Source organism: Polyodon spathula, chromosome 17 (genome assembly GCF_017654505.1).
Source record: "Polyodon spathula isolate WHYD16114869_AA chromosome 17, ASM1765450v1, whole genome shotgun sequence".
Classification (NCBI taxonomy): Eukaryota; Metazoa; Chordata; class Actinopteri; order Acipenseriformes; family Polyodontidae; genus Polyodon; species Polyodon spathula.
In genome coordinates, this window is record NC_054550.1 from 30,350,381 (window position 1) to 30,364,138 (window position 13,758).

A 13,758-nucleotide genomic window follows, 5' to 3' on the forward strand; every position below is an offset into this window, starting at 1 on the left:
AGTACTACATTTTTGAAGAACAACCATCCTTCTTCTGTGGGTGTTTTCTCTATTTTACTCCAATCTACTTCTGTTAGTCTCTGTTTCATACCTTCATAGTTTGCTTTTCTAAAATTGTAAACCTTAGCTTTAGTCTTTACTTTTGGGGATTTAAAAAACACTTCAAATGAGACCATGTTGTGGTCTGAGTTTGCCAGTGGTTCTCTGACCTCTGTTTTAGTTATTCTATCTTCGTTATTTGAAAAGACGAAATCAAGGCATGCCTCCCCTCTAGTGGGTGCCTTCACAAATTGTGTTAGAAAGCAGTCATTTGTCATTTCCACCATTTCTATTTCATCCTTCGCGCTACCCACCGGGTTTTCCCATTTTATTTGGGGGAAGTTGAAATCCCCCATTAGTATGGCTTCTCCTTTGCTACACACATTTCTAATGTCATTGTATAACAGATTATTGTGCTCACCATCTGAATCTGGCGGTCTATAGCATGCTCCTATTATTATGCCTTTTGAATTTTTGTCTGTTAGGGTTGTTCTGACCCATATTGATTCGGTTTTATTTTCTTTGTCCAGGTTTAACACCTGGGCTTCAAGACTGTTTCTTATGTATAGCGCTACCCCTCCTCCTCTTCTGTCCTGCCTGTCTTTCCTATACAGTGTATACCCACAAATATTATATTCGTCCCCATCACTCTCAGATAACCATGTTTCTGTAACACCTATCACATCATAGTTACCTGTTAGTGCAGTAGCTTCAAGTTCTAGAATTTTGTTTCTGATACTTCTAGCATTTAGATAAATACATTTAATGGTTGTGACATAAACCCTAGATAAACAACGTAAATATTCACGACAAATAGATGTTTCGGGTTGGTAAGGAGATGAATGTAGATATTAGATAACTCAGTTACTGTAATGTGAATAGTTGTTTCTCATTAACTCGGTGTGCTCTGAAGCAACACTCCATTAATTTTCAAGTTTGCAACAGCAGCATGCAGTTCTGTCAGTATGGAGCAGATCTGATATAATCAACACCTTATTTGAAAACGTTGCACAGCAATACGGGGTCTTTTGCGTCAAGCTGTTTCATAAGTTCTGGTGAAGTGACTTTGCAGCGGAAATGTGGAAATAAATAAAATATTGAATGAAAGACATTTAAATATCTTAAATGATATACTGCAAGAAAGATTTTAATGAATAGTCAATGAAATGAAAAGGCCTTGAGTAATGTCTTCTTATAAAGAGCCCAGCACTTAAATATTTAATTTAAACGGGCTCTAAAGAGCTAAGGAACAGAACCTGTTATCACTTGTTTTTAATAGTATAAAAGAAAGCAGTGCACATTTTATGTTATCCCCAAAATGAACAGAAACAGTGTAAATCAAAATTAATGAAACAAGTTTAAATTATTTTGAGAAACCCTGCATTGCATAAGATAATAGAGTCTTCAAATATATTTTTCCAGCCACACTGTATGTTTTATATGGTTGTATTGCCATCTGTGGAAACAGTAACCATGCAAAAATAAATAAATACATAAATAAATAATTCTGTTGTACAGTAGATCTTAGTATGGCCGGTGTTTTAGAGTGGTGCTAATTAGAAACAAAAATTAAACAAGTCATTATCTTTTGAAAAAACAGGCCCTCGTAAAGATCTTAACATCAGTTTTTGAACCCTTGTCAACAATTATTTGAAACTGATCACTCTGGTTTTGAAATTGGCTGTTGGCAACCTAACCCTTCCTAGTTAATGTACTTCTCATATTAATTTGACTATTTTGTAGCATTACACATGGACTATTCATATAATTTATTCAAATCCTGCTCTAGTATATACAGTATTAGTCATGAAAGGAGGGTTTTGCAAAATGACATACACGTATGTGGGAAGCATCTTTTAAAACATTTTTACTGAATGCCTTTGTTCCTGAGGCATTTTCATTGTCACACGATTTGCATAATTCACTCATGACGTTACTTGGTGCTTGAGAAGAAACTGATGTCATTTTTTTCTGTCGGTATTTGGTTGTCCAAAAGGCCTGATTATAAGGAAAGGGACAGTAAGTCATATTAGAATCCCATAATGGCAATCACATAATTTTACATAATGTTAAAAGCAGGCCGTAAACAGCAAAAAAGAAAGAACTGGCGTTTAGCATGTGTAAACTAAATAAATGCCAAAATAATCTTTATTGTGAAGTACTTATTGTCATCATACATCTTGCCCCAACAATTTATTACATTGGTCATTCTAGTATACCACATTGATGAAGCCAAGGATTAAAATAACACACTATTATAAACTAATGTACTAATACTTGTGTGACACATAACTGGCAGTGATGGTGTAACTGCAAATAAAATGGTACTGTAACTAAACCCTGTACCTCTTCCCATTAATAAGCAAGAAACAAAACACAAAGCTGGAAAATTGCTATAATACCACCCCCATCCCCGTATGCATAATTAAGAGTGTTTTATAAAACAAATGAGTCGTGTTTAAGTACCACTGAAACTGCTCATGAAATACGATAGTCCAAACCAAGATCCTTGCCATGTAGGACAGTGTATGATTCATGTCTAATTTCTTGTTTCAGGAGCAATATGTACAGTAATGTAACTAGACATGTGGATGATTATTTTCTGAAGCAAAAGGATTATGTGCTTGTTTTTTTTTTCTTCATAAATGAAGAGTACAAAATGAAACTTATAAAGAACACGAGAGTCATATACCCCTTTCACACAGATGACTTATGATGGCTCAGAACTGGCACTGATGCGTCATTTTTAAAGTAATTTGGAAAAGTACACTTCTCTGCACAAAACTAGCTGAGGCCCATCAGTCTTGGAGAGGCACTGTAAGTAATGCCATTGTAATGCTATACAATTACGCCATAATTCCAGAATATTACAAATACAATACAGTAGTTGGCTAATGTTTTGGAATTTTAAAATATGAAAAAGAAAAAGGTCATCCTGTTCTACAAGCAAGCAAATAAAAACTTCTTGATGTATTATATAAACAGCATAAGCTTTGAAAGTTCAATATTTAAAGTTTAACATCTGAAGGAGTACATAATACCTTTCGTTTGATGGAATACATCAATGTTAAATTACATGCAATTAAATACAATGCTCTGAAGCTCAAATTATGAACAAATAGTAATGAAGTGTGTACATATTATGTGGAAGAGTCTGAAGACAACTTAAGGACATTGTAGTAGATTCCTAAAAGCTAGAGGTACTTTAAAGAATCATGGCTTTCAGGCGCAATGCTCGTCTTACAAATAAACCTGCTGATTTAACATTTATACCAGCACCTGGATATTTTCACTTCTTATAGCACCTATCACAGCAAGAAACATTGTTCATTGAAGAATCTTGTATTCAAAAAAACTTCACATGATAGAAAGTCTTCATTTGTGAGATTGATGCAGTAGATGACGTCAATCCTATTTCCCACCAGTGGGAATTTGGGAAATGTTCAACATGTCTGCTTGCAGCACTCTAACTCATCTCAACTGCTGTACTATGTTTTTCTTCTTGAATTATGGAAGATGCACTGAGATGCTGCTTGTAGTTATATATTGACCTTCTGGAATAAATGTGTATCATATATCTGGGGGTAAATGGAAGCTGTCTGTCCGTCTGTCTGGAAATATCTTACAGCGATTGTTTTAATGTCGTCCATAGTGATTGTAAAGATCTCATAAAAAAATAGGGTCAGTGTTCAAAAAGGGTGTCTTACAAGCACATTGGAGGCAGTAAGAAAACAAAACAAACAAGAAACTAAATGCTGAGAGAACTCAGCTATGTAAACATGACAAGCAAATGTCCTCCTCTTTAAAAAGAAACAACAGTGTATAGGAAGCTAATTGTTAATAGCCTGTAACATTGTTTGTTCACTGTATCTTTTTTTAAAATTTATTTTGTAATTGCACCGGTGTTTATTTATTATTTTATTTATTTATTTATTTTTTTTGCAAAAGCACCTCCTGTCATATAATGCCAAACTGCAAACTCACAGGATTCTGAGATCTCTTAACTTTTATTCTCATTTCATTACTTTTATTCTCATTTCGTTACAGGGCTGGATCATTTAAACACTGTGATTCATGTTGTTGGAGCTATCTGTCCTGGGGATATAGGCTTAAACCTTTCTTTGATCCGCATTTAATTCATCAAGGTGTTCAGAGTTGTAGCTGGATTCCGTAAGAAAGTAATTATTCTGGATGTAATAGAGGATGGATTGTAGCTCTAGTAAAGGCAGAACTGTAGGACCTTCCCTGAGAGTGGCTGGTGCTAGTGTGAATTGGTTTCAAACAAGCAGGTCTGTTGTTATTAGATGAATCTGTATGATTAGGCAGTATTAGCTTCCAACTTCACAATGGGGGCAGTGTGACTTCACAACTAATATGATTACAAAATTCTTAAAAGGCTACCTACTTACTGTATGCTGTAAAAAAAAAAAAAAAAAAAAAAAATTGAAGACAGGATAGCTGGATAAGGATCTCCAAAAGCATGTTCATTAATTTCTGTGCTTTTTTTTGACAAAAAATATCTAAGTACTGATTGATTGCTACATTTTAGACAGATAACCATGTTCCCTCCATCCAACAGATGCTGTGCTGTCATTTTATTTTCAGCTGTGCTAAGTACAATATTTGACCTCTAAGTAGAATCTAATTTAAACCTGTCCATACCAGTGTCCCCTGTCAATACCAGTGTCCCCTGCTCTCTGCGTAATACGAGTCATTGCTAAAAGGATTGTGAATGTGAAAAATAAGAAACTCAACATGGCGAGATTCATAACATGAAATATAACCTCAACAGACCTGAAGCTACAAAACCTAATGAAATACAATGTAATGTAATACACTTGTAATGAAATGAATGACAGCTAAACTGAGATAGTAAGAAATAATGAGATTTGCCATACCCCCCCCCCCCCCCCCCCCCAAGAAACAAAAAGAAAAAAAAAGAGTAACAAGAAAATGGCGGAAACATTAATATTTCATGACATTCAACAAAATACCAATTGCACTGGATTAATGTGAATTGTGGGTTTAAATCATGCTTATAATTAAAAATGATCATAACAATGATAATTATGTATTTATTATATGTTTCTCAAGATAAGCAATTGCTCTGTTTGTTTAGTTTCGATATGGATTGAAAGGGATTAGATCTGGAACATGCCTGTTATCTATAAATAACAGCATGGTTTTGTGGAAGTTCAACAGAAATTGGAAACTTGAAATAAAAATAAAAAAAGTACAGGTGGATTTGTCAAATAACAAAACCTAAAGGTGTTACCACATTTCTTTTTGGAAAAGAAAAGAAATTTAGGATAAAAAATACTGTCGGTAATATATCTTCAAACAAGCTTGGCAAAGGATACGGTATTCTGCAAGGCGCATGAAAGAGAGATGCCAGCACTTGAGATAAAACGCTGTTGTGAACACAAAGAAAACTATAGTGTAGCAGTTCAAGCAATCTAAAAGAACATCAACCACAGGACAAGCTGGTATAACTTAACATTTCTTCCAATGAGAAATTCCATTAGAGATATTCGCTGTTAAAAATTGCTTATTAATTTCCAAATAATTTGTGTAAAACCAGGCTACCCTACAGCATTTCACATTTAGAAGCAATGCATGTCACATAAGATAGAATGATGATTTGAAAGTTCCACTTAGATTGTAACAACCCCAACAAAAAATATTTCTATTTTTCAGAGTTAGTGAAAAGATTAAAGGAAATAAATAACCTTCACTGGTAAGGTATTTGGCAGGACATGCCCTGAATACTATCCAGCATTATTATTCCCCGCTCTCCAGACTCATCTTGAATTAGTTGAGATTATGCCTGACGCTGTCACTTTGCCGTGGTAGACCTAGCTGTGTAATCTTTTTGCTGCCCAACGATGGGTCAAACTCATTTGAGGTGGTGTCAGTTTTGCTAGGGAATGAGTGGTGACCTAATTTATTGTAGAAGAATTAATTTCTTCACCCAGTATCAGCAATTATCTGGCTGTACCTACTTGAAAATAATTTTTCAGTACCATGGTTTTCAGAAAATAATGTGCAACCTTTTACAAAAGTCTCTCTCACTGCTGTGCATTATATACTGGTTTCACATTATAAAATAGGTGCGCAGTATTATATACTATGTTCTATTTAATGGGGTAGTATAAAAGGGGTGTGCATTATACAAGGAACGTCACCCAAGACAGCTCAGTTTAGTCATGCACACTATACACAGAAGGGGGTTGTCTGTTATTGTAAATCTGTATATACATGTTCAGAGCAATCCAACAATGTGTTAAAAATGATAAGCTTTACTACAAACAAACAAACATACAAACAAGAAAACCTATACAAATAGGTGCTGTTGGGCCCTACAGTATTTTGAATGTCAATACACACTAAACTGGGATGGTGCTCTATAGTTTATTCTCTATGCATTTCATTCTTTAATACTGAAATGAACAGATGTCTCTATTCCTTCACTAGTATTGGCTCACTACACTAGTTAATGCTTGTTAGGCAGAAAAAAAACATGCTGCAAAGCAGAGCTAATTTAGTTTATAAAGTTAAGAAGACATATCTTTTTAAAACCCATTCTCAGGAAGCATTGATTAAACTTAAAAATGCATGCTTGTTTTAGATCTATTCATAACAACATGCAAAACATATTCAACATTGTTTAAACCAAGATCTTGTATTGACATTTTGAAATTTTGACAATGCCTAAACCAGCTTATTAACAAGGAGCCAAAGCATTTGAAACACGAGGCCATTCCCTAGGCTTTAAATCACCACAGGTTTAAAGCTTATTATTATGAAAAACATTAAACCAACCTTACTGCCAAAACACTTCGATGTTGACGATACAGCAGACATTTTGGGGAACAAAATAGGCAGAAAACACATAAATCAGTTCAACAGTTATATGCCTACAGTTTCAGAACAATATAAACGGATGGTTAATTACTTTGCAATTATCGGTATATAACGGTGTTTTAAAATAACTAACAGCCACTTTGAAAGTGTAATTTTTCAAATAGATACAATTGCAACTTTTCTATAATGCACAGTTCATGACCACATACTGCTACGTCAAATTAGGTCTAAAACCATATGTGAGCATTAACCAAATGTCAACATACAGTATTGTAAAGCACAGTTACAATGATTAACACATCTAACACATTACAAGGCATAGACTAGGAAAAAGGAGGAGCAACTGAGTTAAATTATTAAGATCCATATATATGTGCATCTAAAGATGTTCTTCACAAATCTCAAAACAGCAAAACATAAAGGCATAATACACTGCATGAGAATGGGGTTTTCACTGTATTGTAATGCAGTCCCCATAATCTCCAAATAAGGCTCATTAAGGTTGCCTACATTCTTTTACAGTATATCAGTAATTTATTTTCAGATGTAGTAACACAGCTATTTTCACAGAATGAATGAATGCAGATTTGCTAGGGAATGATTAAATATATATCAGTCTTTAAAGTTATAGACTATCATCACAATAATGACATAAGCTAAATTCCTTCAGTTTTAATCTCTTTGCATACATTACCATTGACTACACCAATATTAACCATATTAACCACTTGGTATTTCCTGTAATAGAGCTAATTTTGGTTGCAAAAATATCTGCCACTCATCTCAGTTTGTTTATTAATTTTTTGTCAGCACCATGGACACACAATTACTTAATGACAGTGTGTTACTTAATTTCATGTATATATTTTTTAGTACTCATAAAAGAATTTGATTGAATGACGATAGTGGTTGAAGACGTAATGGTAGGCACTCGTGATAAAGGATTGGAATTACTACGTCTATAATGATGAAGTGCCCAAGATGAATTGAACATCCTCTCTAATGGCTGAAGTACACAAGTGCAATAAAATAATGAATTGTCCGCAGGGTAGTATGAAAGTCAGTTTGCCACAATAACTACAGTAATTGGCTGCAATCTGTCTCCTCTACAAATTTCCAATTTTAATCTCACATTTTAGCCACATGTATTCCTGATATTTTGTTTTAGAAAATATTTGGAGTATTACCAGAGTTAAACACATACAGTAACAGTACATTAGCCAAATAGCCACAGCTATCATTACTGTGTGCATAACAATAGCTCCATATGTTTTCAAAGCTAAATAAAAAACAAGCATGATATCCATATAGCACATGCAATTTAAACAAAAGGACATATTTATTCATCAAGAAGGGTTCTACGCAATTCAAAAAATATGTTCATTTCAGTTAAACATTTTAAAGAAAGGGAATTCTATATTGTACAATTTTCTAGATGCTAGACAAAAACGGCATGATGTGTTGCTTTATTCATTCCAGCTTAAATTATCTTGAAAAAAGGAATATGGTTCTTTAATTAAAAGGTACCCTAATTTTGAGGCATATTCAATATGGTGTAAATCTAAATAGCATGGGGTTTGATGTTCTCTTTTTATTCATTGTTTTTTTTTTTTTTGTGGTTAGATTATAAACATTCAGATATGTTCCAAATTCATCCCAGCACCTGCAGGGTTAACCACACCAATATCCTTCTTAATACATAAAATCTTAAAACTATTTAAAATTTAGAAATGAATCATACATTCTCCAAGGTAATAAATATTTATTTAAAAAAAAGTAAGCTCTTCTAATGGGCTATATAAGAATGCATCAAAGCATGGAAAAGCATGATCTAGCTGCAGAATGCTACAAGCAAATGTATTGGTAAGGCAGAAATAGTATCAATATTAACCAAGTTCTTGGCAGAATATATAATTAAAATATAGCTAGTATAAGTGCAGCCTGTTGTGGCAGAATTTTAGTGAGAAGATTAGAGGTTACCAGTAATGCAAAGACAAGAGGTATAATGCCATTAAAATATATACAAGAATAACAAATCTTATAATTCATTCAATGTTTTCGGTAGAAGGGAAATAAAGGGAAAATATAGTATATCCAAGGATTAAAAAGCCTTAGTTCAACAAACTAAAAAGGCTTACACAGTTTTTTTCCAAGACATGGGCAGTTATATACTGTATGAGCTGTGATTTTGTATAAGTGTCTCCTCTCGGATTTCTGGTACTGTAATTATAATAAGGCTTCCCAAGACCATCTTAATCTTACCGCTTCAGCCCTTGTTTAACTAGAACATATGCATGAAAATGAATAATAATAAACAAAAGTCATTCAAATACCTTGGACTATATCTCTGCTTCAAGATGTTTATAGCCATTCTATACCGCTGTAGCACTGATAGAATTAAATGTAAACCTGCTATACCTAATAATTGGTCTCGGGTGGAATCAAAGGCAATGCTATTTATCTCCAGTAATTGAACTACTAGTAATGATACGGTTAAAGATAAGGACATTACATTCTCACAATATCCATTCCATGTCTGAACCAATTCCCATCGCATTAGTGTGGAACAGCACAAATAGCTTTCATATTCTAAAAAATTTAATAACCCCAATCAGTTAGTTCACCTCATGGCCTTGAAGAAGTCACTTTACAATTAGCTGTTATTAGTGCTAGTGCTTTGCTCAATGTCTGACCCAACATGTTTTGCTGAAATGGTATGACAGTACACTCTAAAATATCACAGTGAGTAGCAGAAATACGCAGATAAACAAGATGGATAATTAATAAAAAAATTTAAAAAAAGAAACCCACCGTGGCCAATTCGGAGGGAGGCAGGGGAGCGATAAATAGCGATTGGCGCAGAGTGATGCTTGCTGCCATGAAAGTGATGTTCATGATGCGAATATGAAGAGGAGTAAGAAGCAGAAGTAGAGGAAGCTGAGTCCGTAGAACTCCACGCTGAGCCGACAATACATCCCAAAGTCAGCAACCAGATCCAGCATGTCCAACTACAGCAGAACGGGTGGCTTTTATTCCAAAAGCCAGTTGGTACGATGCTGCTCAGGTGCATGATCGAACCCCAGTAAACCTACAGACACTTAGCTCAGTAATTTCCAACTGAGAGACAAGGCTCATGATGTTGAAAAACCCATAGTAGCTCGTCCACCCCTTTGTAACCAGAACCCGACCAATGTCGTCCGGGTTATTATCTCCACAACCAAGATTTTGTTTTCTCTTAAGTGAATAATGAGGCTGGCTCTTTGATGTGGCACCCCAGAGTGTAAGTATTACAGCTGCACATGCCAAAACCACAGGCTCGTTATCACTCACAAGCCCTGATGAGACGAGAGTTACTCAGCTGTAACAGGATTGTCACCTAAAATGTTATTCCTGCTCCTGCCGAGACCAACCTGCTTTCCCCAACAACATCAAAAAAATAAATAAAAACCCACAGTGGTCCCTACACTTTGGTTGTTGCTCTCCCCAAGTGTTGCAGTGCAGAGTACAGGATTCTGCCTTTTTCTTTCCAGAGATCTAAGCAGCGATCAGCCTGTCTCATTAACCCTGCAAACTCTGGATTGTCAGTGTCTCCGTAATGCTCCACAAGAACCACAAGGCACCAAAAGCACAAAAAACAGAGAGGTTGGAACTCTGAAGCCCAGGTGAAACTAAGTAAAGGGGATGGGAAGCTACAAAAATCACAAATGGGCCAGTCTATGCAAATGAGCATAGTCTGAAGAGCAAATCAGTGAGGCTGAAATGCACTGCAGAGGGACAGGCTGCTTTTATTCAAGGGGAGGGGCAAAAGGCAGGACTAAAAGCTTTGACTCTCTTTCCAGGCAGTCAGTTCATGCTTTGACAATAACATTTTTATACCTACAGTATCCTGGCAGCGGTAAAATAGAACTGACAAGGGAATATTTTAATAGAAAATCTTTTCATCCTTCCTGCTTTGTGAGCTACTGTTTCTTCAAAATCCAATTAGAAAAGGGGCATGCTGTATACATTTTTGAATTTAAACAATTTGAAATCTTTAAATATTTCAGAGTTAAGGATTTCTATTTTAAGTACATAAATTAACAAACAGAAAAAAGACAGGCACACAGGAAGGATAATGAGAATATTGCAATATAATATAAAAATATATGCCTATAAAGTACATAGAACTATAAAATATACTTAAAATCACAGCATATTAAATGTGTTAATGCACAAAGTACAGACACGTATATGATAAATTATAGGTAAATGGGTTTCAGATGCAGATTAGTATTTCTACATTATGTTATTTCTTCAGTGTTATTTCTTATGCAAATAGATCCCAATATTTTTTAAATCCATTTACAGAATGGCCTGCAGGTTCCCACAAGGTATTCTCTGTGAAATATCAACATCAGTATGTGTGCCTCCATTGTCACTGAATGATTACAAGTGAAACGAAACATTGATGGAAGTACAGTATGTCTGTTTAGATTCCCAACAATGTACTTTTCAAGTCTGTTTATTAATGTTAATTATAACCACAGACTTGGCGTTACAGACAGCGAGAATATTATCATCATGGAATGAGACTTTAATGTATTCAACACATTCTCTCTAAGGGCTAAGCTTTTCCATTATAACCACAGTTTGCCCATAATTTCAAAATGAAAGTAAATGAAATGGTATAAATTGTCTTTATTTCAAGCAACGGTTGGAACGCTTTATTCGGGCTTAATTATTTTACTTGTAAATTAATGAAACCTGGAGACCAATTTCTGTAAATCCCAAGAGCGGCTCTTACAGAAAACTATTATCAACAGTTTAATTTAAAAGCTATCACTAGCATGTTCCAGTGGATTATTTTCTTACACTAGTCCTTTTTGTTCTACTGGTTTATTAGTTAATTAAATAAATCAAGATAAACCACACATTTTTTTCATTGTCAAGCCTACATGTATTATGTTATGCCATTGTGATTAAATTTTATGCATATATACCTTAGAAAAAGTACATGATTCATTTTGCTGTTGTTCAGAGTATTTAGAAACATTTTAAAATGACTATGCAAGACAATATCACCCTTATAGTTTCCCAAATAATTAAAATAGGTGCAAAGAACAAACTAGTTAATAAACTTGTGATTGAACGGTTAATTACAAGAGCAAGGCAGATTTATTGAGTCTGAACAGGGAGTAGGAGTCTAAGACGTGAGGTGGATATTATATTTCCCCTTTAAACCATTGTGGCTGCTGGGCCTTGCTTCTCTAAATCAAACAGTGCACACGCACAACGATTCAAAGCAGATCACGTCTTGATCTCAGGCACCAAGTGCCCTAAAGCTAACTGTCCATCTGTCACTGTGCCTCAGAAGCAATTGCAAACTTACCACGGTGCATTAATGCACTGTAAAGCCACTGGAAAACAAACATTTACTTCTTCCACTACAATACCGTACTTAATTAAACAGAATAAAAAAAATCCAGACTACAGGAGTTATAAATTATGTTATTGGTGAATTCTTGTAATACCTGGAACAGCAGATGGATTATCTTTGGTGAGTCACTCACTGATGCTTTACTGCATACAATAATAATAATAATAATAATAATAATAATAATAATAATAATAATAATAATAATAATAATGTGACAGAACTGTGGCTACAGTAGGAGGGATTGAGACCTTAATAAAAATTTGAAATAAAAAATAACAATGGTAGTAAGTGGTTATGTGTTATGCATGTCAGCATTTTATTTCTATCAGGTTTGTCTTGGTATTACATAGCCCCAGGCGACAGTCTTCATTATATGCTCACAGAATTCAATATGTCCACAAGCAACATCCTTTAACTATATGTTGCAAATTCTTAATGGTTTCGGCAATGTCTGTTTTTATAGCAAAGAACCAAGTCAACTAACTAAATACAAACAATGTGTTTCTTGACATATCCATAGATGTTTCCTAAACAAGAGATTTGTAAAATAGAGTTTATTCTAATATTGCTTACAAAAGGGGTTCTCAAACTGGGTGATTGAGAACTATACAGTGTACTAATCAAACTGCCAAGTTCACTTCATGTTCTACAAGTATTAGGACCCCACCTGAATCTCACACTCTCTTTCTATACAGCAAATTAGGTCAGATGGGGTCACAATACCTGATGCACAATAATATATTAAACCACTGTCAATAAACTGTCCAATTTACCTGATTACAAATCCATACCATGTGTTGCTAATTGCAATTTCTTTATTGTGAAAACATACAAGCAGTATTTTAACAATAAATAAGATAGCGTGTACTGTTATGTTGCTGCCACTGATAGATGCCTGGTGAGTCTTTGAAAATACCAGCACACTCATATCACAGTTCAGTATAGATTATACAACAATGGCAGCAATGATACACATACAAATCTAGTCAATGTTAGAAAGTGCTAGCTGCGCAACTGGAGAGAAAAATCAATAGCCCAAATAATGAACACATCTTTAGAAGCGATTACTTAACCAGAATGGGTGGTCTGTTTCTCCATGCTGCAGCCCAAACACAGCTTGACATAAAAGGAGAAAATGTATCTTTCTTTTAAATGATTACCATTTCTATTCTCTCTCCTGTACTATGCACCAACTATTTTCTAATTAAAAAGGCTACTCTTACAAATTCTACTGACTTACCTAAAATGCTGGCTAGCATAAACTAAAGTTTGAATTATGGAGCTATAAAGACCATTAGAAAACACTAGAAAGAAAATATTTATTTTCTTTACTCACAAACTTTCTTTACTTGTGGTATGATATGTTTTCCCATAATTCTAAGCTCATGTAAACTGATTGGAGCCTAAAGAAATCCAGACATTGCTTAGTGCTGTTGTAC

At 34.6% G+C, this 13,758-nt stretch overlaps 1 protein-coding gene across 29 annotated transcripts in view; it reads right to left on the bottom strand.

Annotated features, from left to right (window-relative positions):
* LOC121329857 (neurexin-3-like) overlaps positions 1-13,758 on the bottom strand; it is a 324,400-nt gene that overhangs the window by 116,998 nt on the left and 193,644 nt on the right. For 2 of the 29 annotated variants that reach the window (XM_041275804.1, XM_041275803.1), the window contains exon 1: positions 9,715-10,539. The exons of 26 other annotated variants lie outside the window; for them this stretch is intronic. In XM_041275804.1, coding sequence (XP_041131738.1) covers positions 9,715-9,973 — 259 coding nt within the window. In that variant the 5' untranslated portion in view covers positions 9,974-10,539. Of the gene's footprint in view, positions 1-9,714; positions 10,547-13,758 lie in introns of those variants that run through there. One more of the 29 variants, XM_041275805.1, reaches the window with a different exon arrangement.